The sequence below is a fragment of the Galleria mellonella genome, unplaced genomic scaffold, assembly GCF_026898425.1.
Source record: "Galleria mellonella isolate WM207_F2 unplaced genomic scaffold, CSIRO_AGI_GalMel_v1 utg312, whole genome shotgun sequence".
NCBI lineage: Eukaryota > Metazoa > Arthropoda > Insecta > Lepidoptera > Pyralidae > Galleria > Galleria mellonella.
Genome location: NW_026442074.1, coordinates 6,732,904 through 6,759,253, shown reverse-complemented (window position 1 = coordinate 6,759,253; position 26,350 = coordinate 6,732,904). Strand labels below are relative to the sequence as shown.

Below are 26,350 nucleotides of genomic sequence, written 5' to 3'. Positions count from 1 at the left end.
TTTTATATTCCTTAACTATGCGTGGAGACCTCTCTCTGTGTCTTATTATAATTTATATTTACTGTTATTGTTGGCAAAGCTGTTTATCTTCCAAATACATAAATAAATAAATAACTGCACACTAAGTTCTTTATGTACTAACCAGAAACATTGACATTTTCTGTCTACTATTTTTACATTCTCATTTTCGTCAACTTTCATAAAAGATATATGTTCTCATTTTTTTTCACACCGACGCTTTCTTTATTTAAAATATTAGACACAAATATCACACAGGCATAGATATAATATACTTATATATTGTACCTATAGGCCATAGACAAAGACGAATCGATTGGCGCGCTGTCCTAGATAGATTCGTTTATCCTTGTCCACTAAAATTTTTTATACTATTTTTCTCTATAGATTAGGTACCTGTGCCTAAAGTACTTTCACTTAGAGGTCTATTGTATTGTTTTTTTTTTAATATTTGGCGCCATAAGTAGAAGCCTACATACATTATTCACGCCCCATCTCCACCATATAGCCTGAGCTTGATTGCCCATTTTCTTTACTTCTGCTGATTTAGGGCGTGATATATATGGATTGACAAAATGGAGCGGTCTTCCGTCCCATTTGGTGAAATAGACAGAATGTAAATTGTAATAATATATCTCTAAATAAGAATAAACAAACCATATTCAAAGATATCTACTGTTAATACTTATTTATTAATATATCCCTTTAAGAATTTAAAAATATATTATTTTCATTAGCTACTAGGTACTAAGTATTCTTGTGAAGGTCGCAGCATATCCTAGCGTCAAGATTTTTAGACCATTCACATCCAGGTTATACACAATGGCCGCAGAAGTAATCAAAATATGAAATTATATAATAATGTGATATGTTTATTAGGCACGAATTTATAAAAATTTGTACTTATAATAATTTATTAATTATTAAAGTCAACAGAGATTTAATATAAGTAATAACAATAATAATAAATACCTCACATTCACACCCATCGCTTGGTTTTCAAACTAGTATATTCTGTATTATAAGGAAATGGGCAACAAAACTGTGGCAGCAAAATCCAGAATACCAAGCCAATTTTTAAAAGTTCATTTTCTAAATCGTATCCACCAAGAATCGAACCTATACTTCATTTACAAATTCAACATGCTCATCAAGGCACTACAAAACTCGTCATCAAGTATAACGTAAATAACAAATAATGAAAAGATATTAAATATTAATCAGAATACAAATACAAGCACACAATAATTATAGACAATGAAATCCCGAACTTCATTCTTCGAGTCAGCAGGTATCCGTTTTAATATTCCACGACGCTTTCATTCCTTTAATATTTCAAAATATTTTTTCTCAAAATATGCAATATCGCTACCTAATTACGGATTAATTAAAGTTTGCAATCTCTAGCTGAAGCAGAATGAGAATAATGCTGCAGTACCTGTAAAGTCTTATATCTTGTTGGCTATCAAAATTAATCAGTTAAATTGTGATGAATAGTAATCCTATTACACTCTCAACTGAAATTAAAATTGGTACTGTCACATGTAATTATATTTAAACACTTTCGTTTCAACAGAGAGAGACTGTACAAAAGTTGTTTACTTTTGTACAGTCTCTCTCTGGGCGCCGTGATGTTCTGGTCCGTGATATTTCTACCGTGAAATAATTGTATTTTCATGGTTATATTTTTATGGATAAAATATGGTACTAGCAATCCGGCCTGGTTTCGCATAGTTAGATAGAATTTTCAAAAATTTCGGAGGGGGGAGACATTCTTTGCCGAGACCACACGGGAGGATAATATTTTGTAATATCCTAAATAGTATAGAAGTTAGTAATATTAGAATAAAGATGATCGCGTTACTTACTGTAGGAACAATTAAAATTTTACTATCAGACTTCTCACAAAGAATGCTACAGACTACAGACGCAACAAATAGCTTTTCCTCAGAATTTAATACAAATAGTTTTATTAACTCCAGTTTGTCCGGTGTTTAAGCAATTACTCGAACACTTAAAAAGAGCTTTGAGTTTATCTATAAAGGAAATTTGATTACCCTAATTATGTGAATTTTAAAAGAATTTAAAATTGAAGTATTAACATAAGTGATTAATAGTTTTAAATTTATGATATAATAACTGCAGACTATATCATCTTTTCATTGGGAGAGATCTATGCTAGCAGTGAAATGTTACTAAATTGACAAAGCATGATAAGTATAATGGTAAGAGCAGAAGAATAATTCGTTATTTTTATAATACTTTTTTTATGATACTTAGAATGGCAAACAAGCTAATGGCCCATCTAATAGAAAGTAGTAGGTAACCATTGACAAATCATAGAATTTTACATTGTGATTTTCATGGTACCCCCCTCATGCGTTGTTATTCCTAGGGACTATGATATTATATTTCCATCTGTATTAATCTATGCCGTATAACTCCAGCATAGAATAGGCCACCCCTTCCTTTCCTATGGATGTCATAACAAGTGACTAAGGGAACTTAACGGTAAAGGGATAGACAGCAATGTCTTCTTCTTAACAAATAACAACATTCTGAACCTAGCAGTGAAATCACAAAAAAATAACCATTTAAAAGAGCTTGCAAACAACCCTATTTGAATATTTCTAATCCTTACCCACAATCTTTATTTCTTGTAAATATATTAAAAATATCTTACAAGCATTTCAAAAGCTTCAAGTTTTATTTTTGTGTAGGTGAATGAATTCAACTCAACCATTTAATACAATTTGAATTTTAAATTACAACTTAATTTGAATGAACGCATTAGGTTCAAACTCAGCGGTGTATTTCTAAGTATATTTATCATCTTTATTCATAACTTTGGTTGGTAATGGAAGAACATTTACAGCGTTTTGTTATACTGCATTTTCCTTAATAGTCTATCTACATAATAGGCTATATTAATACTCAAATTAAACGACAATTTAATATTTAAAAAGACCTTACAAAACAATTAATAGATTTTTTTTAAATATCAGTTTTTATTTAATCCACTGAATCATTACTGTTATATACACACCATTTTCCCTTTGAGGTTTTTCCTTTGTAATGTAAATTTGTAAAAAATATTATTCCACCTACAATACTTCACGATGTTGGTATTCCTCGCATCTTTTCAAATATTTTTCTTAAATGAGACAATGTTTTATGTAGGTATATCTTATGAATAAATTATTTGATATTATTTATAATAGGTCAGGAATCATGACTATAGGCGACGGTTACCACTTTCCATTCTCAATTCCAAGCGGGCCGTTAGCTTGTTTGCTATTCTAATTACTATAAAAAAAATAAAATTATATATATATATATATATATATATATATATATATATATATATATATATATATATATATATATAAAATTTGCTTTTAAAAAAGTCTACGAATCTCTTATAAAGAAGCTGTGGAAGCAGTTCATAATCATTGTCATCATCATCATCATAATCACCTTTTGTCTGTCGTTGGTTTATTTATATTATAGTATTTTATCATGTATGTATATATTATATAATTTGTGAGTCAATATAGATATATCTACAATTGTTTATCTACCACAATTTTCAATTCTATTCACTGCATAATTTCGTTTCTGTTTTGCCACAAATTGACTGAGAAAGAATACTATATAGCATTGAGTCTGCCTTTTGTACCAAACATTTTTAGTAATGTGGTCAATAAAGAATAAATAAATAAATATATTATATCCTTATTTATATTCCAATAATACTGGAACTGGAATCTATATTACTATACTTACCAAAATAAATAAGCACTCAAATTATCGGTCACCCATCCAAATGACGACCGCACTCAACACGCTTAAAGTAAATCGACTGACATCGTACAATGTGTACAAATGAGCTGTAGATGAAGCTAACATAACCACTGCCAAATTCTAGTGACAAATAACTCAACTCGCCCCAATGCGGTCGTTTGAAAGTGATAACCTAAAAACACAAGTATATAAAGCTCTATAAACGTAGAAGCAGAAAATTGCGGATTAAGTTAAGTCTGCGTGGTGGGGGTGGTTGAAATGAAAACCTATAAATTCACTGATTGGGTACCGCGGAATTTCTTTCAAGGTAACGCAGATTTACTGAATCATTTCATGTCTTAGGGATTTCGGATTTATAGATCAATTTAATACGTTAAAAGCATTAGAGTATTGAGAAAAAATATAACTAGTCTTTATATATCTAGATACAAGTTTGAAAATAATTTCTCTAATTGTCTTCGCTGATGGATTCTTTTGAACTTTTATAATGGCTTATTGCCAGATAATATTTAGACTTAATTTATTGCATCGTTGTTGAATAATAATAATAAAATACCACTAAACATGCCTGTATCTAAGTGACGTTCGTAATTGAAAAACTTTGTATTTTTTTGTAAATACATATATACATATTATACATTAAAAACACCCAGATCAATATAAACAGAAATCTCACGCGTAGAGAGATATTTGTATTGGAAAGCTTTCCTAAATGCCCTCTTTATATTTGTCAATAGAGTTTTGATTGACTCTAGGGAAAACTAAGAGGGCGCAAACATAAATAGAAATAAATGCCGCAAACCTTAAGCATATGTAAACTGTGTAATTACTAAACTTTCCTTGATATTACTAAAATATTTATTAGTAGCAACCCTTTCAGCGTTAAACTCTTTCGAAACTACCATCCGTTATTTTGTTTCTGTCAAGTCTTTAAATTTTAATCAGACAAGCGTATCAATTAAGACACATTTTTTTATTTAAGAAACCTTAAAAATTCTGGCACAGATTAACGTTAAATATTATAAACTAAACAAAGATAGAAATTTACATAATCCTATTATACCCCACACGCAGGTGTTGGCAAAGACACAATATTTAATTCTACACGACAAAATATTTCTAATAACGAGCCAAAACAGATTGTACACAGACACACGGCATAATTAATGAATTTTCCAGTCTCCATATTAATCGAAACATTATGGCTCTTATAAGAGTCTTGCGACGTAAAGCTAGCGAAATCATTAATCGTTTTGAGTGAAATATTCGTTCTAAAATTTGTAAATATGAATGATGTTTAAAATTCATTTTGAAAATAGACTCTTGTATTCCAAACATATATGTATATGTTTGCATTTTAAGCCACTGCAAGTTTACACTAGCATATAAAGTTCTTAAACTTTTTTAATTTAATAAAAGTTATAAATTCTTTTAATGAAAGTTTCATAGCAAAGATATGGGATTAAATTTTTTTACCATTTTGTAACCCACATTTCTATGGAAAAAATGTTTATTTTACTTTTTCTAAAAAAAGCATTTTCTAAATGGATACCAATACATTTTAACCTGTATTTTCAAGTTGTTGATATTCTAATAAAGTAAAATAAGAAACAAGTGAATAAACTGCTATTATAATTGCCCAAAGAGTTTTATAAAGTTTATACTTTGTCATTAAAATTAAGTTCACTTTCTATATTTTATTTCAATTTAAAAGTACTAATATTACTAGACTGCCTTCTTATAGAGAAAACTACAATAATAAACATAGTTTCTCATTTACATGAGCTATCTTTTTCTTTTCTAACTCATTATTTCTCATCGTGCAGACCTCTCGATCGCGTTCGTAGAATTCGAGTCACGTTCGTTCAATCACTTTTCTTTCATTGTCTCTTGATATTTGTTTCAATCACTGAATTAAAACTTTGTTCACTTTTATTTATTAAAAGTGAAAGTCGAGATTCTTTTTCAAATATTTCTCAACAATTGAAGTTCTCAATTCTTCTCTATTTATATTTATTCGTATTTTTATTCTAATATTTTCACAAAATGTTTTTATGCTTTTTATTAATAACTGTTTTTTTTAAGATGAATCTTGTTATACATTCAAAATGTAAATATACAGTGAAGAATACATGAGTCAACCTAAAGAGTATATTATATTAAAATAGAACAGAAATAATCTTTATCAATGTTAATTTTATGTGAATGTACAGATGATGTTGGGATGTTTTCATCTGCTGAGAAGAACCCACAAAAAACTTAACACTTCCAACAACACTCACAGTTCTTGTACCCTTCAGTTCGAAATCTTATAATTATCTCAATTAACAATAACTAATTTACATTCTAAGTAATAGAACTTAAGTAGTTTTAATTGCTTCGCTTAGATACTCAATATACTTTTCACTACTCAGGCTAAAATAAAACATTTCAAGTCTTACCCTTTAAACATAAACCGACTATACTCGTAGTCATAATATAGGTCTCGGCATAAAACGGGCCTTCCTTTTTTCCATGATATCGTAAGAAGTGATAAAGGACTCTTAATGGGCGAGGGTTGGGCAGCAGCGTCTTTCTTAAAACATTACCCAAGCCTAACTGCGATTGCCAATCTGCATGCCAAGTTGTGCTCAGTAGTTTAACAGTGACAGGGTTAGTGAATCTACAAATTTAGTGAATTAATACATACATATCTGTCACGCCTGTCTCCTTTTAGGGTAGGCAGAAACAATGAAACGCCAAATGCTTCGATTCAAACAAACCTCTTTCGCTTCTTCCACGTTTATCAATTTTTACAGGATTTTAATAACTACAATGAGGTATGTATTAATCATACATAATATTGTATCTGTATCACCCGCATTATTATTTTTAAATGATACCAAAGTAATCCACCTTTTGTACTGTCTAAAATGTCGCAGCAAGTTGTTAATGATGCTATTATCCCTTATGATACGAGGTTTTCAGTCTTCCCAGGGCTGGACAATTACATGGACTGCGTAAAATTTATTTGATAATTTATATTTCGTTATTGTCTCGTTAACCAGTTGTTAAGCTTTGTGGTTACGCAGCCGTCTGTTCTATTCTAAGGCTGTCAAATGGATATTTTTTATCCGTGATTAACATGGACAATTGCCTAGGCTTATAGGCTTAATTATTAAGCCCATTTGCATAAATATAACCAGAAATAAATTTGTTTACTCTAAATACAAAGTAAAATCATAATTTATTTGTAAAGAAGTCTATATTACATAGTTATCTTCAATCTCAGACTCTCACTAACTAAAATTAAGATCGGTAAGAAAAATTAATTATTGTTTACAGACAAACCTTCAGTGTTGTATAATAAAACTACAAATTTTTTTTTATACCACTGAGGTGGCAAACAAGCATACGGCCCACCTGATGGTAAGCGGTTACCGTAGCCTATGAACGCCTGCAATACCAGAGGTATTACGCGCGCGTTGCCGACCCTACTACAAACTACAAAAATGTTACAACAAAATGTATAAATAAACAATTAGTGTTCCCGTTTTATTTGCGTTGACAAAAAATACAACATTGCATCTAACACTTCAATGTTATCAAATATAGCAATCAATAAATCAGTGTTTAAAAACATTACGTCTCACTATGATCATAGAAAGTCAAATATTGTTTTACTCTAATAAAAAAATTAAGGCACTTCCTTCAACGCACAACTACTCTTTGGAATCAACTTATAACCTTCAAGAAAAGAGAATATTTCATTTTAAAAGACCGGCAGCACATCAGCTATGTCTCTGGTGTAGTAAGTAGGTGCTCATGGGCGACGGTATTCACTTACCATCAGGTTCTGTAGCAATCAACTTTTGGGATAAACAGTGAATCACACCAGTATTTCGTTATTAGGATAGGTAATGATATTATAAGTATTCAGCTTGCAAAAATAATCATTTTTCACAAAAAAAAAATAGATCAAAAAGTGGCAATACAAATTTAAATCCCTCACGTTAACAGTAAAACTAAACAATTAAAAAAAAAAAAATTATTCGAAAAATGACAGTATAATTTTTAAATAAGCACCACCAGTGGTTCAACGCCTAGACATTACCTAAATGCGGTGGCTATAGATATTAATGGTGAGATTCTGGGGGTACCCGAAAAGGCTGCGCGTGCTGCTAGACGAAGACATCGCTCAGTTCAGTCCTGTCGTGACCACGACGTGGTACAATCCACGTCGAAACGTCGGCAATAAAAAAGCAAGTACTTATATAGGTACTATTTATTTGTAAAAGCTTTTACATCGCGTTACCCGATTGTGTATTTAAAATATAAGCCAAATGATTATTATATTTTGCAATGATTATCATAACTTGAGACGCATTGTTCTGTTTAGACATGTTCGTTAGACAAGTGATGGGAAAAAAAACTTCTATATGCTAACACGACACCACCACTTATTAAATTGCTATGGAGACATTATTTTTGATGATAAAACTTCTTTAGACACGTTGGGTAATTTTTAGGATAAGGAAAAAGCACTAAATCCGGGTGATCGTGCAGATGCATGTATGTATGTATATTCTTTTTTCATGTTAAACAGAACAATACATGAAAATTTTATTACTATATTAATAGTTTGATAAAAACTATTTCTAATAAAAAATACATATCAAAAAATATTTCTTTGATTTTGACTGATTGGTTTTTGGTTGCATATTTCTCGGTCCACGTTTTTATGCTGAAAATGTTCAATTTCATCGGAACACTGTCATAAAGTGACGCTAATGGTTTCGATAACAGCCTGTAGTATCTGTAATTCGTTTAACATTCAAAAGAAACAGGTAAACGTTTTATTCACAAAATACAAACGACTAAAACACTTATTTCACAATCGCCTATTATCAATATACTTACACAATATGCAAAGTAAACGAAGTTATTAATCTTAATTTATCTCGGCTCGGCTCCCTTCAGAAATGACTCTTGGTTTCGTGCTAAGATTGCTTACGTGTCTGATGTTAGCGGTTATATCTCGAAGGAGAAATTCCAAGGGTGTTATATGATATTGTCTTAATTACTTCAACTTCACAATTAAAGTACCGACAACGGAAAAATCTGGATATTTTCAAATTGACGAGTAGGTAACATATGAAAGTAAGGTAAGGTAAGAGTAGGTAAAACTTTCGTAAGCACACATTATGTTTTAATACAATAACTACCGTTTTAACTTACGTGTAATTAGATCGAAAAAAACTCGACTAGTTTTATGAGCGTAGTCTGTAGCGCGAGCACAAACTTGACTCCTCAGGCTCGTGCTTGCGTCACAGTCGCTCATGAGTAAGGATCACGAATTGATTCCGAAACTAGTCGAGCTTTTTCGATTAAATTACACTTAAATTAAACTAGTAATTATTACATTAAAAGATAACATATTGTATGTATTATTCAATTTTCTATTATATTATTATTAGTCGTTGACTGTCCACTGCTGAACATAGATTTCCCCCATAAGGACTTGACACAAGTATTTTTTTAAATAACAGTATCTACATAAAAAAAGCAAATATATTAAAGGTTCGTTTTGTTCTTTTTTTTCTGTGCATCTTAAATTGACAAGCGAGTTGACGATAAAAGATCCGGATGGATCAATGTGCAACGACTTAGCTGACCCCATATGCGAACATAAGATAATCATCCTCAATGATCAACGCTATGGTCATCACAAAATACATTGTAACACCCACACTTAGTTATTTTTTATCACAAAATTCGATAAAAAGTTTGAAGCCCTTAAATCTCAAAAAAACTCTATTGCAAACAAAATAAAGTGAGTGGGACAACTTTATCTAAAAAAGATAAAGTTGTCTTTAACGATAAATTGTTGTTACTTTGGAAAGATCCCAAATTCGATTCTTGTTCGAGACAAAAAAAGGAAATAAAAAGTTGTGTCCTCAAAAGATATATATAGTATATATATTTCAAATTTCTATGTGAAACTTTTATTGTGATAACTACTTGTGTTAAACAGATGCGTGAACTTTTAAAGGGTACGCTTTTTTATTTCCGTACACATCTCTAAAAAATTACGGTGGATTAACAAAATAATTAAAACTTTTAAAGACTCAATTCTTATTATTTATTGTAGAAAAAAATAAAAAAGGATTGCAAGTCTCCTTGCTATTCAACCTAGGCGGAAGTTTACGAGCGGAAGTTAACGTCAGTGTTCGGCACTTTGGTTTGATGAGGTAAAACTCCCAAGAATACAGACTTTAGATTAAACTTGTTAATTCAAGTTCCAAAATATACTTTAACACATAAAACAAATACCCTGAAAACATTTAAGAATTATATCTCAACATACCATAAAAAGATGACAGTATTGTGACTCTATACGAGTACTACCAGTAAGAGGGGAAAGAGATTTTTAACAAAGAAGATCTAACAGTCCTATTGTCAGCAATATATCCTATCAGGTAGACCTACCTCCACGCGGTTTCTCCTGGAAAACATTTCTATTAATTTTTATATAATTCCACAGCAGTTCCAGTTAGTTAATGACGAATTCGTCACAATGGGCTAACTGTAACTACTTTCATCTTCAACTTTCATCCCTGACTAGTGCCTCGCCAGTGTATACCGAAAGTGCAGGCGGGGTTACCATTCTATTTTCGCCCATTAAAAAGAAACTTTTCTGACATACAGACAGCAAATGTTAGGAATCTGACCGACACTAAAGCCTTTGTGTTTATTAAAATTTCCTATTAACTTTGCGGTGATAAAAAAAATACTGATAACAAAGCAAATTAGTCCCTTTCCATATTGGATTTTAAAATATGTGAAGATTGTGTCCCATAAAATAAAACCGGCCTCAACTGTGACAAAACTAAGATTTTGGTCAAAAAACTAAACTACTAAACCGATGTTGATAAAACTTCTAAAGGACCATTCTGTAGATATATATATATATATATATATATATATATATATATATATATATATATATATATATATATATATATATATATATATATATATATATATATATATATATATATATATATATATATATATATATATAGCTTTCAGATAAACAAAGAATTTTCCAAATTGGTTTAGAACTGACGGAGTTATAAGGTAACAAATATGAAAAAAAGAACAACCTAATTGTGAACCTAATTTTTGAAGTTGGTTGAAAATACTCTGACTACCCACCTATTGCTATTAGGAATTATAGCCCTAAACATATATATAAACAGATCGGATGCCGATTTCAATGTGTATCTTTAACCAGACTCCCAAAAAGCAGAGTAATGTCTGTTGATGCATATATTACAAGTTTTTATACATTTGCTTATCTCTGTCATATTTTTATGTATTATTAGTGTATACAATAAAGTATAAGTAAAGTAAAATATTATTTTATTTATATCCATTTTTCTGGAATATCGTCATTCCTTATTAATATGCTAACGTGTTTCCGATACATGGCTAAACAAATTATAGTTAGATTCTTTTTCAATTTTTAAACATATCTAAAATATAAAATGAATATGGCAGCCAAAATATTAATTTTAATTCATTTGTGGTCGGAGTACCGCCGGACCGTCTGTCAAATTTCAAAGCGGAGAAGTTTTGACCGAAAGATGTCATTTTCGGGGACGGACACCTGTACCTCGTGTCACATATCTACATAGTGAATATAATATAAGCGTAAGGTTTTATATTTATAATGAATGAAAATGTAATACCATTACCTACCCTGTCTGTAGTGTTGATGAAGTTAAATCAGCTGGCTTTTTGTGACGAATTCACCAATTCGTGGTTAATTTAATTAACCACGTTGATTTCCAGTGGAACTACATGAAGGTCAACCTGATAGGGTATATTGCTAGCAATGGGGCCACTAATACCCATTACTAATAATCACAAATTTTAAAAATGTACCGTCTGCTATCTTTGTCTCAGGAGGCGTTGATGAAATACATCAATAAATTTAGGGGAAAACCAATTTTTAATCTCCTGTAATTCTATAAAAATAAGCAATTGACGAATCTCCGCAATTACAAATAAGTTTTCATTCATTTTCGCTTATCTCCATTTCCACCTTTTACATCTTTTTTATCTGAAAAGATACACTTACAACTTGCAAAAAAACCATAGAAATTTTATCAAAATCGGCTCAATATTTTAGTTTTTAAATCGAAATAACTGGTTTTGTCATGAAGTCTTTTTTTATGCGAAACACAATTAGAACTGTTGAATTAATTAATGATTCAAAAATAAACATATGAGAACTAAAACAAATACTATCTATATTTTAGCAAACAATTTAAATACTAAATGTAATTAATGAAAAACACATTCGATACGCCTATGAAAACAATAGTTGCCATAGTCAACAATATGGGACTCAATAATAATTCAATTAAAACAAAAAACGATCGGTCGACGCTTGTTAAACAAGATACGAATGCATTTTCAACGAACATTATTCACTAACAATAAAATGGAAAGTCAGAAATTGTATGCTGGAAGTGTTAACAAAGTTGGAATGCTGCGCTACATGATTGATGTATCTTGTTCATTAAATAAATAACAGTTATAATAATATATTATGTATTCAATTACTCGTAAAAGCAAGGGCAGAGTGAGAGGTGACTATTTGGGCATGTGTGTGTTGGTTTGCCCTTGCCTTGGGTAGTTCGAATTTAAGTTTACTGGATTGGCAGTAAATAACGAATTGTTGTTGTAATTATGATTTTAATATTGAAACTATATAAATTTATAATATTTGGAATGTATATATACTCGTATATATGAAAATGAAGAGGTAACGGTATATGAAAGGCAATTCAATTGTAACGAATGACGTGAATGTGGCTGCTGATTAATGGGTCGTCGCAATTTGCTTCACACTTCACGCTCCTTTCAGCAACCATAGATTATGCAGTAACATGGGCCCCGCCTTGGAAGCAGCAGGTTCCAAAAGATTAAATAGATGCTGCGGTATCAGCTTCTACGGGTAATGGACAGATCTTCGAAAAGGCTCTTCGTGTAGTTCCAGATGAAGTAAGAAGATCTGCTACTCTCGATATACCATCGGTCCCGGGATAAATACGTATTATCCTGCCTAACTTCCATTGCAGTGGAGGCAGGTTATCATCTTTAATGAGAACGAGTTTATTGAGTTCAACCTCGCTCTGGTTAGTCTTCCATTTAGATCTTGATTGTAATTCCGAGACGTATTCTTTTGCCCATCGTCTCCAAAAGTGCTGTCTCATCTGCTCAATCACGTCGTAGCGCAGCAAGCGGTGAGTTGGCTTGTCAGTTACGTCTCTAGTGGCCGGCGCTGTCAAAGGTCGGCCGATGAGGAAGCGGGAGTGAGGGCTTGAAGGTCATTGGGGTCTGTCGAGAGAGGAGTTAAAGGACGGGAGTTGAGGATGGCTTCAATTTGTGCCAATACCGTACTGAGTTCTTCATACGTAAGATTAGAGTTTCCGACTACTCGACGAAGGTGGTGTTTACATAATTTCACTCCTAATTCCCAACAACCGCCGAAGTGAGGAGCGTATGGAGGAATGAAGCTGAATTTAATATTATTATTTGATGAAAAATCTTTAATTTCCTTACTCTTATCATAAATGGATGAATACAATTCTTTTTCAGCCCCAACAAAATTTCGACCGTTGTCAGACATGATTTCCGCAGGTTTACCCCGGCGAGATATAAATCGCTTTAATGCAAGGATATAATCATTAGTGGAAAGACTAGTGACTAGTTCTAAATGTATGGAACGTGTACACAAACAAGTAAATAAACAAATATATCCCTTACTAAGAGTAGCTCCTCTGGTCCGGCGATTCAATATCATCACCGGCCCAGCATAATCTACACCACTGCGCATAAATGGAAATCCAGGCTCTAGGCGTTCCGCAGGTAAATCACCCATTAACGGCTGAAAAGTTCTTCCCTTCATACGCGTGCACGTGACACAGTCATGTACTGTTTTCCTAGCCAGGTTTCGTCCTCCTAGAGGCCACCAGGATTCACGTATACAAGCTAATAAGAGTTGTGGTCCTCCATGTAGCAATTGTATATGTTCATATCTAAACAATAATATTGTTAATCGATGTTTACTACACAATAAGACTGGGTGTTTTTTATCATTATCGAAGTGGGGCGAGTTCCGTAACCTTCCTCCAACGCGGATTAATTTGTTTTCGTCCACGAAAATATTTAAACCAATCAATCTTTTTGCCTTTACTACTGATCGCTTAACTAAATCACTATACTCCTCAGAAAAGGATTGTGATTGCGCGAGCTGTGTCAGCATAATAACTGACGCATTTAATTCATTGGTAGATAAAGGACCAACAGTACGATGTAGCTTACTCACTCGAATATTATTTACAAAACGCAATACATATGCACCGGCGCGTCGTAATCGATTGAATGACGAGAATCTGTTAAAATTAACCAGTTCGTTGTTATAATTTAATTCATTACATACCATGCTAATATGTTGAGTCTTAACTTCGGGTAATTGAGTTTGATCTATAAAAATATTATTTGAATAAGTTAAATTACGGTCTCGCAAAAATAATGGCCCGTGCCACCATAATTCATTATGTTTAAGTTTATTTAATGTAAGGCCTCTCGACACGATATCAGCAGGGTTGCTCTTGCCGTCTATATGCAACCACACTGCATCACCCGTAAGTTCATTAATCTGTGATACACGGTTTTGAACAAATGTCTTCAAATTATAAGGTGACATTCTAAGCCAACCGATAACAATAGTGGAGTCCGTCCAGAAAATTATTCTTGTGAATGTTAATCTAAGTGAATTGATTATTTTATGATACAACCGCGCACCTAGTAATGCTCCGCACAACTCAAGTCGCGGGATAGTGCACACAGTTTTTACCGGTGCAATTTTGCTTTTCGCACATAACAATTTAATAGTTATAGGCAAATCACTGTCACTATTATAAGTACGTATGTACGCACAAGCGCCATATGCGTCTTGTGAGGCGTCGGTAAAAATGTGCAGTTCACAAGTTTGTTTATCTTCACTCATGACATAGCGAGGTATACGTAATTCGGGCAGATGTGATAACGTATTTAAAAATTGATTCCATTGACATTCTATGTCGATGGGAACCACATCGTCCCAATCGATTTTGAGCAACCATAATTTTTGTAACATTATCTTTGCAATAATTATAGTCGGAGATAAAAGTCCTAAAGGATCATATATTTGCGAAATGATTGACATAATAGTGCGTTTTGTGATGATAGGCTTATTTTCCAAACTCGTAGTAAAATGGAGTTCATCTTTGTCGACTTGCCAACCTAGTCCTAGTGTTTTATTTTGACAATATTCTCCAATTGCTAATTCTTTAGATGTTTTTATGTTTACGTCATGGTTGAATGTCCATTTTCGTAACGGAAAGCAACCTGATTTTAATACAGTCGAAACATTTTCGCATATATTAGACAAAATTACGGGATCATCATCACCAGTGATTAAATCATCGACAAAAAAGTCTTCGATGATGACCCTAGCAATAACATCATCAGTAGTTTCATATGCCAGTTGACGCAGGCAACGCATGCTCAGGTAGGGAGCCGAAGCCGTCCCGTACGTTACCGTATTTAATTGATATACAACTAATTCGTCCGTAGAATTTTCCCGCCACAATATAAGTTGCAGTGTACGCTGATCGTTTTGAATCAAAATTTGACGATACATTTTTTCCACGTCTGCGCACGCTACGTACTTATAACTACGAAAACGAAGTAAAATGGAGAAGATGTCGTTTTGTAATGGTGGCCCTATTCGCTGTATGTCGTTTAACGACTTATTTGTCGTAGTTGTGGCACTAGCATCAAACACTACACGTAATTTTGTAGTGATGCTATGTTCCCTAAACACCCCATGATGAGGAAGAAAATAACAGGGTTGAGTGTACTCTTTAATTGGAGTCATGTGATTTAAGTTAATGTATTCGCGCATAAAATTAACGTACATCTCTTTATATTTAGGTGACTTGTTTAACTTGCGCTCTAATGAAAGAAAACGTGACTTGGCTTTTTCATATGAATCACCAAGCGCGTCCGCCGATTCCTTTAATGGGATTCGAACTGCAAATCTGCCATTGCTGTCTCGCTTTGTCGTGTTAATAAAGGACTCCTCACACTGACGTTCGTCTTCAGTGAGAAGATTCTTCGATCCACTGACTTCTTCCAGTTCCCAGAACTTACGCAGTTGTATATCGAGTGAGGACATTTGAGCAAAATTACACTGAATTACTTTATTACTGTGCAAGTTATTATTAGGAATTAATAAAGGACCTGAAAGTAACCATCCCAACTTAGACTTCTGTAGATATGGTCCGCTAGGTAATCGAAGTCGACCTTCGTCCAACAAGTCCCAAAATACGTCTGCACCTATCAGCAGGTCGATCGCTGATGGTGAATTAAAAGTAGGATCCGCGAGACAGATATCGTCTGGAATACTTAGTGTGGCACTGTCAATATGAGTGGACGGCAAGCTAGACGTGATGCATGGCAATATGAAACATTTTATTCGTGTATTATATTCGTTCGTTTTCGATCGCATATTAATATCGCATAATTTATTTGATTGTGAGACTGTATGTCCCACGCCAGATATGTGTATAGTGGACTGTATAATCGATACGTTTAAAAATTCGCATAGCTTTGATGATACAAAACAATTTTGACTACCACTGTCTAACAACGCTCGGGCTGTGTGATATTTGTTGTTATTATCCATTACCTCAACAAGAGCAGTGGACAATAACACTTGTGACAGTGATATGGAAGGTTCCTTGTCATTTGATGACTGAGCATGATTTATAAAGTTCATTGCGTGTGATACTACTGAGACCTGCCCTTTATCAGCTGACTGTGAATTATGCGCACTGGTCACTGGTGAAACAGGCGTAGACGCAATGTAGACACTTTCATTATGTAATAAACTATTATGTTTTTTCTGACATTGCTTGCACGGACCGAAATTACACTCTAAAACCGAATGTCCCGAACGTAAACAATTACAACATAATTTTTTCTCATTAATAAATTTAATTCTCTCTTGAACTGGTAAGTTAAGAAATTTAATACAAGCGTATAACGAATGCATATTACCGCACAACGCACATTGACGCATCGGCCTGTCGGATGTACTGTATTTACGCGTAGACACGAAACTATGCGATTGCTGAACTTGTGGTATGACATTTGTCTGCCGTCTACTAATATTATTATTATTATCGAATGACTTATTAGAATTAGACAAATGACTTTGTGGTTTGCGTGAATTGCTGTTATGAACCATGTCCAACATGTCGGCACGATTTCGTAAAAAATTTAATAAATCCTCTAATTTTATTTTACCCTTTTGCGAATTAGAAAATAAGGTACCTTTATGGTTTTCCCATTCTCGTTCTGTGGAGGTATCTAATTTAGACACCATTATATAAATGATTAATGTATCCCACGAGTCTGTCGGTTCGTCTAGTGATTTAAGAGCCCGAAGGTTACGTAACACAACATCGATTAACTTTCTAATTTGCATTGGTGACTCTTTATTAATAGACTGTGCAGTAAATAAAGATTTAACGTGATTGTGGATCAATAAACGGTTACTATGATACCTACTCTCTAATAATTCCCATGCGTGGGTATAATTAACAGCGGTGAATTCCAATGCACTAATAACTTCAAGTGCAGAACCCCTGAGCGAGGATTTCAAATAATGAAATTTTTGAATCGCATCTAAATCACTACGTTTGTGAATCATAGATAAATAAGAATGTTTGTACTCGAGCCAATGGTCGTAAGAACCGTCAAATACGGCTAGCCTGATCTCAGGCAGCTTAACTGAGACTGAATTATTACTAATGGACGCGTGTGAACATTTAGAACTCTCACTTTTGTCTGTGTCCACTTTAATAAAACACTTAGCAGCAGACATCATATCAAAATATAAATTTTCAAAGTATTCTCTGTATTCCAATTGTTTAGGTAATTCTGAACTGCTACACAATTGTTCGATTTGCTCTTGTATTTCATTAAAAGAATTGAATAAATTTGACACTGATTCTATACGCAATAGTAGTTCTGCTTGTTGTTTTTCAGACAAAGTAACATTACTTAATTTATTAAGGTACTTCTCAAATAAAGTTAATCGTCCCTTTAAAGTACCTCGCTGTTTTTTAAGCTCACTTAAACTAGACGAATTGTCTGATTCAGCTTCAGTAAAATAGTCCTCGTTACTCATTTTAGCGAATTATTAGAAGTTAGAAAATTACTTACGGTTTTTTACAAGCAGGTAGATATGTAGGTAGAACGAAAAATGAACAAATTTAATAAACTCGTATTAAAGCACAGTACGATAATAGCACAAATGAAAATAAAGATGGGAGAAAAAGGAACGACCAACCTGACAGGTATTTCAGCTGATCCAGGATACGCAGATGAGGCTCGAAGTTGACCATATATTTGGGCATGTGTGTGTTGGTTTGCCCTTGCCTTGGGTAGTTCGAATTTAAGTTTACTGGATTGGCAGTAAATAACGAATTGTTGTTGTAATTATGATTTTAATATTGAAACTATATAAATTTATAATATTTGGAATGTATATATACTCGTATATATGAAAATGAAGAGGTAACGGTATATGAAAGGCAATTCAATTGTAACGAATGACGTGAATGTGGCTGCTGATTAATGGGTCGTCGCAATTTGCTTCACACTTCACGCTCCTTTCAGCAACCATAGATTATGCAGTAACAGTGACAATCTTAAAAGTGTTACAGGGAGACGATGAATGTAGATGGTGAGAAATTATATTTTTTGATAAAATAAGAGTTTATGTTCAATAGTAGATGACATATAATTTATAGAGATAATGTATTTAATAATAAAAGAAAAAAAATCCATTGATCAACCAAAAAGACTAAAGTCTTAACTGTAACGATGAAATAAACCTGCTTAAGTAATGTCACGGATTATATAATAATATTATTATAAAACTTCAGAATTAAATGTCATTGATGAAAGGGGTGAACAGAGGAGACGGAGTGTCAAAAATCTTTAAATCTAATCTATCTCTAATTTTTTAACTTCGTCTACTTTTATAACTGTGATAAAAATATGACATTTGAAACCCCCTGAAAGAGTGTGAAATACTAATAATCTTAAATTTTCCGACAAACTATTCATTTATATAACTTGTTTAAAAATTTATAATATATATAATTACATTATTTTACATTAAGTTTATTTGTATATGATGGTGTTGTATAATATTTGCTCAACAACTTTCAAATTCGGCAATAGATTTAATAAGGCTAGGATATATAAGAATTTTCCTCTCTCTGCCAGATACATAATATAGAGTATCACTTGAAGCGAGGTCGCTACGTCCTCACTGCGAGTCCCTAACGTTACAAAAACCTCTCGAAGTCAAGGATTTAGGGTCGGTAACGCGCATGTGACACTTAGTGTAACAGACATCTTTAATATCATAAACTATGAGTATGTCTCCATTCACTTATTGCGCGTCAACGTTTCAAGTTCCATTTTTCTAGAGAGCAAAGTAAAGTCAAAAAACAAACAGCTTAGTAGATTGTTAAGTGTAAACAACGACAATCGAAAGTATATAAAACTTTAAAAAACTTAGCTTATTATGTTCATAGTGACTATTATCGCCACTTGCTGGAACTTAACTTATTGCTTATCAACTAATACTTTTTTGTCCACAAAATAGCGACCTCTATTTTGAACACATATTGATAAAAAGATGCTTTGTAGACACCCTATAGTCTATTATTTTTATACCATAATTAATTACTAATTACTTAATTATTTACTAAATAACCACTATTTCAATTTATTAATAATAAAAATGTAAACAAATTAATAATTTACCCAACCATAGGACAATCTATTGATGCCCAATAGTAGTACAAATAAAAAAACAATTGAATGTTTCGATCATTCACACTTAATATTCCAATTTATTACTTATTTCATTTGGAGTATATTTTTGTGATAATTTCAATAAAACTTCATCATATTTTCATCAACTTCTATTGAAACAGACTTCAAGTAGGTAGTAGTACTGAATCCAGGTTCTTCTTATAAATATTGAAATTAAAAACGTTCTAACATGGAGACTCGTGTTTACAGTTAGATTTTTGCTTCGTCAAGAAAAACGGCGGCTTCAATTGTCACAAATCAAAATAAAAACAACACAGGAGTACACCATATTGATTACAAAAAGAATCGTGAAAATAGATTCAGAATGGAAGACGTAATCAATTCATTTATCGATTTGAGCACCTTATTGTTTTGAAAGTGGATTAAAAAGATAAGAATATCTTTGAGATTTTATATTTCTAATCGACTTTCCAATACATTTTCTTTAAATTATTATGATTTTCATCATTTTAATACATTCACAAACTATGTCCGTTTTTGCTGAGTATTACCTATCTTTTAACGTACGTTGACTTTAGAAGGATACATTAGATGATTCGGGTACAAAACTTTCAAAAAGGTTACCCGCAATTCTGCACAATAATATTACTCATTCCCAAAATTTCTACAATACAAATTTTTACCCAAAATTGCGAAGAGAATACCCTAACAGGCAACCCTGATATATTGTCAAATTATTTATTGTCTACATCATACATGATGCGTAGATTCCATGTAAACTTTATACCTTCAACCTTCGCTCTCATTAGGGTAACCTAATTGCTTATTTAGCGATTCCCAAATACCAAACTTAACAGTTTACAGAAACACCAAACTGATATCTCAATATAAACTTAGACGCTCATATACTTCGTAGAGTTTAATTTTGCTATGTATATATAATGTTTATTTAGTAAAATTAAACTAGGAACGTCTACAATTCCTATTTATTGATATAGAAATGCACGATTTTGATGTATAAGTTTTATAACTAAGAACAAATTCTGTAGATTAATATATACTTATTTAAATTATGTCAAACATTATAATCTATTATGAAAATTAGCAACAACAACATTCATCAAATGGTTTTTCATCTTCATAGGCGTCAGCTTATTTTCCATTCTAAATTTCGTAAGAACATACTTCTGATATCTATATATATATATATATATATATATATATATATATATATATATATATATATATATATATATATATATATATATATATATATATATATATATATATATATATATATATATAAGCCAAATTTTATTTTAAACAAAAGACTAATCGAGCACGCGACTCTTCTAATAATTGGTCTTCTATAATAATAAATAACTCTAATAGTAAGTACTAGGTGTACTCTTGAACTTTTAAAAAGAAATATGCTCTTTTCTTGAAGCTTACGATGTCGTGCCGGTCTGTTTGATTGCAAAGGAATTATGAGTGAAAAATTGTCTTGTCTGTAAAAAAACGCACGGTAGAAAACCGCTACTCATCCATATGGTTGGAATGGAACTATAATTTATGACGGGTTGTATGGTGATGAAATCTAGCAGTAGCTGTCATCACCATATTGATCCCTATTGGGGATTGGCCAATAGTTGCCCCATTTGGCAGGCGGGTTCGCAACACAATTAGTCTTCGGTGTGTTTTAGAGAGACGCTGCTATTTATGTTCACTAAGTGAAACACGACGTGAAGATGGAAAGACAGTTATCAATCCAAATAATTCCTTAGAACACTCCCCATGATACATTTAATACGTTGCTTGATTCTTTCTCTTAATTAGCTTTATTATGATGTTGCTTCTGTAGTTATATCCTTAATATTAAGTTATATGTTAGTATTTAAAAAATATATATTGAAAATATATAATAACACAATATCTTTCAAGCACAGAACCTGGTTTTGTGTATAATATCTTTTTGATTTTGATAATTCTTTTATTTGACAGAATACTCCATTTTAATTTCGTTGGAACGTTAGACAGAGCGATATCATTTTAGGTGACAAAATCTTAAATAATATAATATTTTTTTTTAATTTCTTGTCATCCAAATGTAACATTTAAAATTCAAATTACCATGACGAAGAAATTTCAGCATCTCTTAGTAGATATTTTGGCAAAATTTCTAATAATAAATCATAATTTCTTATGATCACACGCTAGGTCATATTTAAATTATTTAAAAGTTTTTGACAGTCCATTACAAATTGCTGTGTTCACAGTGAGTACTAAAATATTTAGGAATTACCACGACTATTACAGTGAGCCAACAGTGACACAGACTAAATGAGGAAAGATATTTGATGCGACATTTTAAACAAGCAAAATAGAGTAGACACGGACGTGTTAAGGGTTACTAGTACACAATATTTACGTAATAGCCACATAAATTATTGTTTGTAATTAGAGTAATTAAAAAAATACTAGATTTTACCAGCGACTTCGGCAGTGTGACACCATTTTTGTATGCAACTTAGAATAGCAAAGAAGCTGACTGCCCACCTGATGGAAAATTGTAAACGTCGCCTACCATGAACATAACAGAGTATACTGTGTCGCCCATGATACCCTTCATATGTTGTCATTCCTAATGACTAAGGTATTATGCCTCCTGCAATCTATTTGCCATATTTACAACTTATTATTATATTTATTCATATTGCCATAATGTTGATTGACTAAGGTTAAAAATAGCCTATGGCGTAAAAAAAATAACAAAACGAGCTCACTTTCACATTTATGATATTAATAAGGACTAGCTTTTGCACGCAAATTTGTATGCGAGGATTTAAAAAATACGAGTAAAAATACCGATATAAATAGACCGTTTCTATATAGTATATCTAGACGAATATTTTAATACCCGATTTTATGTTCGATTTTAATTTAGTACAGTAAGTTGTGCGTAATACCAGAATAAATAAACAGATATCCAAAAATTTAGATTACTTAAATCCCACATATACATTTTTTTAAATATGTTCTACAGATGATATCTTGTAATTTCAGTTTGATTCTATGTATATAAAATATACATATTTAGTATATATATATAGCCACCAATAAACAGTATTTAATATTTATTACGAAAAAATGGTTAATGTCTTATTAATATACACCTGGTGGCTACTAATTACAAAACATTTGTTCTGAAATTTTCCGGGAGTTTAATTTGTGTAGGAAACTTTTTCATGCGTGAAACGTTATATTTTGTTACATAATATTTAATACTGGCCCCACAGGTTTTCCTTAAAAACCTTTACTTGACTGTTATGAAAATTAAAAAAAAAAGATTCGATAGTTAAAAATAGATTTACCCGTTATTAAGCGATATGTTTAATATTGCATTGTATTTCTTTTATATTAAAAAAAATCAAGTCTTTACATGTTTCCCTCATTCCTTTTTTAAAAAAATTTTTGCCAAGCAATGGTGCGCCCAACCAGAGCACTAAATAAAATTGAATTAAAATATATTGCACTTAATAGGTTTTAAAAGAGCAATAGCATTCCGAACCCTGTGAATCAATCATAAAAAGATGATGTTCGTAATCATGTTTATAAAGATGATTTCTCTTGTAAATAAGGGCGCCTGTAACACCACGGAGTTTTACTTAATTTCCTTCCAATATTATCTCACCCTTCAAACCGGAATACGGCTATGCAAGCATAACTGCTTTGGTAGTAAAAGTAGATAGAGATGTGTGGGTAACGCAGGCAAATTTCATTACCGACATTAAATAGGATTTTGCAATGTAATTATTTAACATATATTCCCCACTAACAATAATAACGTAATCACCACAATTTAGTTACTATTGTAAAGAGGCAACTATATAATTTAATTTACATTTACACTGGGTATATATACATGAATTAAAACTCTTTATTGTTCCTTCCAAAAAATGATAGAGATTATAAAGATTAACAATATCAACACAAACAAAATTAATAATTAATTGCATAAATTTAATTATTTAAAAGCAAGATGGCAATAATATATTGTAGTATTTACTCGTAGGTTACTAAATAAATACCTGTTATTTTAATGAGAAACAAATAAGTGATTGCAGAGAGGTTTATCATATTATTTATTAATATAGTTGAAATTACAATAAGGAATTTTGGTAAATATAAAAAAATAAATACCTATTAATTTGAATCAGAATCAAATCAATCGCTATTGAAAGCTAACTACATTATTTATTATTTACAATTACAGAGGTTATAAGTATTTATACCCACATATTTTATTTAGTCAAAAAATATTTTTTATTTATTAATATCTGTAATATCTATACTTATAAAATGGATGTATGTATGTTTATTTGGTTGTAATACATAAAGTCAAAAACTACTTAACCGATTTTAAATATTTTTTCACTCATAATACAAGTTACATTATCGGCAAAAATCAAAGACTATATATTATTTCTAAATAATTGGAGTTCCATACAAAAATTACAATAATGTACACCAAAGCATAAAAAAATTTCTTATTAAAGCCAATATAAAATACTAATATATCTTTCTATCTATCTGTGTTAAGCTCTGACAGATCGCTAGGTATTAATATAAGTGATTAACTATAAGAATGATTTATTGGATTATTATTAAAAACATTAAATCAAATCTCAATAGAACAGCTACATAATATAGGTAACAAATCCTTTTCTTTCACGATCGCCGCCCTACGATGTCGCGAACTGTGGAAAGGCAAGGTTAAAACAGGCATAACTCACCTTAAACTGTTGTTAGACAATACAATTATTATCTAGATATTACACGAGTGTCTATCACTTAACTTTTTAATTAGAAAACTTTATATTAATTTTGAGAAAACCCTTAGTCTATTTCATATAATTACAAGTACTTATTAATCTCCAGTCTGGATTGTCTTACATTATCTTAGTAATCACAACCACATATAATACAACATCACTACACACACAAAACACTACGGTTACGATAACAACGGATTATTGGAATTTATCGACGCTAGAAGAGGCGACCTCCCGGTAAGAGCTTGCCCTTCGCACTGCCTCACTGAAATCGGGTAGGTCGCGGCTACGGTCGACGAAAGAGGGTTGCTTGAACTGTCTCTTTCATACGTAGATAGCATTTTCAGTAATAAATCAGGTTTTTTTATAGAATATAAAGCTTAAAACACTAAAATATAAGACGCAACGTTATTCTAGATTCCGTACGGATAGGCATTAGTGTGTCAACGCTGAAATATGAGGAACACGTACACGTTAGAAAAACGCACGGAATTGTGACTATTTACGGTAATAGTTTGAAACGTGCCTGGAACAGCGTCTCGCCTGTGTTCTGTTATTCTATAATACCTACTAGTATGTCAAATGTACCTATTCATATATCATTGGATTGATTATTATTGAAATAAATTAAAATTTTGTACTTTGAATAAATTTTTCTTCACTAAAATTTATATTCAACGACTTTTACTTACAGAAATTTCTATATATAAACGGAGAAATATACTAAGGAGAGAGTGATTAAAATTTTAATAAACTCCATTTGTTGCATCAGCTGTACATAGCCTCCCCCATAAAAAGGGTTTTGTCAGAAGTAGCCACGCTTAGCAGGCAGGTTGGCAACCACAGTTTGGTTTATGATGATGTTTTAGGAGGGATTCTGCTGCCCATTCCTCGACTATAAGCTGCCTTAGTCGCTTCTTATGACACCTACAGGAAAGGAAGGGGTGGCCCAATCTATGCCGGGACCTACAGGATATTTAATTAATTTAATGCAGATATAAATTAAACTCTACCATTTAAAAACAAAAATAAAAACTACTAAACATACGCAGCGCCATCTCAAATTAAGCAAAAGAAGAGTTAACAAAATCGGTTTAAAATTTTTCGAAAATATTATGTTACACGTACACATACAAAATACGTCGAATTGTGAATCTCCTCTTCTTTGAAACTAAATATATATATATATAGTCCTTCTAAGGTATAATTTAGAATATAGGTAATATTATTAGTACAAATTATCGGCGACTACTGGAGTTTACATTAATACTAGTGTCCGACCGAACTTTCAGTTTCAGTTTCGGCTAGTTTCGGCCAGAAATTCTACTTTCGGCCTTAGTTTCGGCTTCGGTCAAAAGTTTGCCGAAACTCGGCCGCGCCGAAACTTTGTGTCTAACTGAAAGTTGTTTTTTTTTATTTAAGTTTACTTCCAAGAGTAAGTCATAATTTTAACACGATTTTATATATAAATATACCATATATGACATATTTGTTACATACTTTAATCAGTGTTTATTATAACCGTTTAACTATGTGTTTTTGTAAATAATTGTATAAAAAATACATTAGATTTCAGTATAGAAGAGAAATCTTAAATATGTTTCAGTAAAGTTTCGGTTTCGGTTTCGACCGAAACTGAGACCAAGGCCGAAAGTTCGGTTTCGGTTTCGGCTGTAAAACCTGTTTCGGTCAGACACTAATTAATACGGATAACATAATTATATGTTGTATTTATA

At 31.9% G+C, this 26,350-nt stretch overlaps 2 protein-coding genes across 4 annotated transcripts in view; both read right to left on the bottom strand.

Moving 5' to 3' along the window:
• Nucleotides 1–24,870, bottom strand: part of LOC113510927 (TWiK family of potassium channels protein 9-like) — a 403,012-nt gene extending 378,142 nt beyond the window's left edge. For all 3 annotated transcript variants that reach the window (XM_052895843.1, XM_052895842.1, XM_052895844.1), the window contains exon 1: nucleotides 24,576–24,870. The gene's annotated coding sequence lies outside the window, so the exon portion shown is untranslated. The remainder of the gene's footprint in view (nucleotides 1–24,575) is intronic.
• LOC128200925 (uncharacterized) lies at nucleotides 13,160–18,118 on the bottom strand. The gene has a single exon (XM_052895891.1). The coding sequence runs from the start codon at nucleotides 18,116–18,118 to the stop codon at nucleotides 13,160–13,162; it is 4,959 nt and encodes a 1,652-aa protein (XP_052751851.1).
• Nucleotides 24,871–26,350: the final 1,480 nt, after the last annotated feature.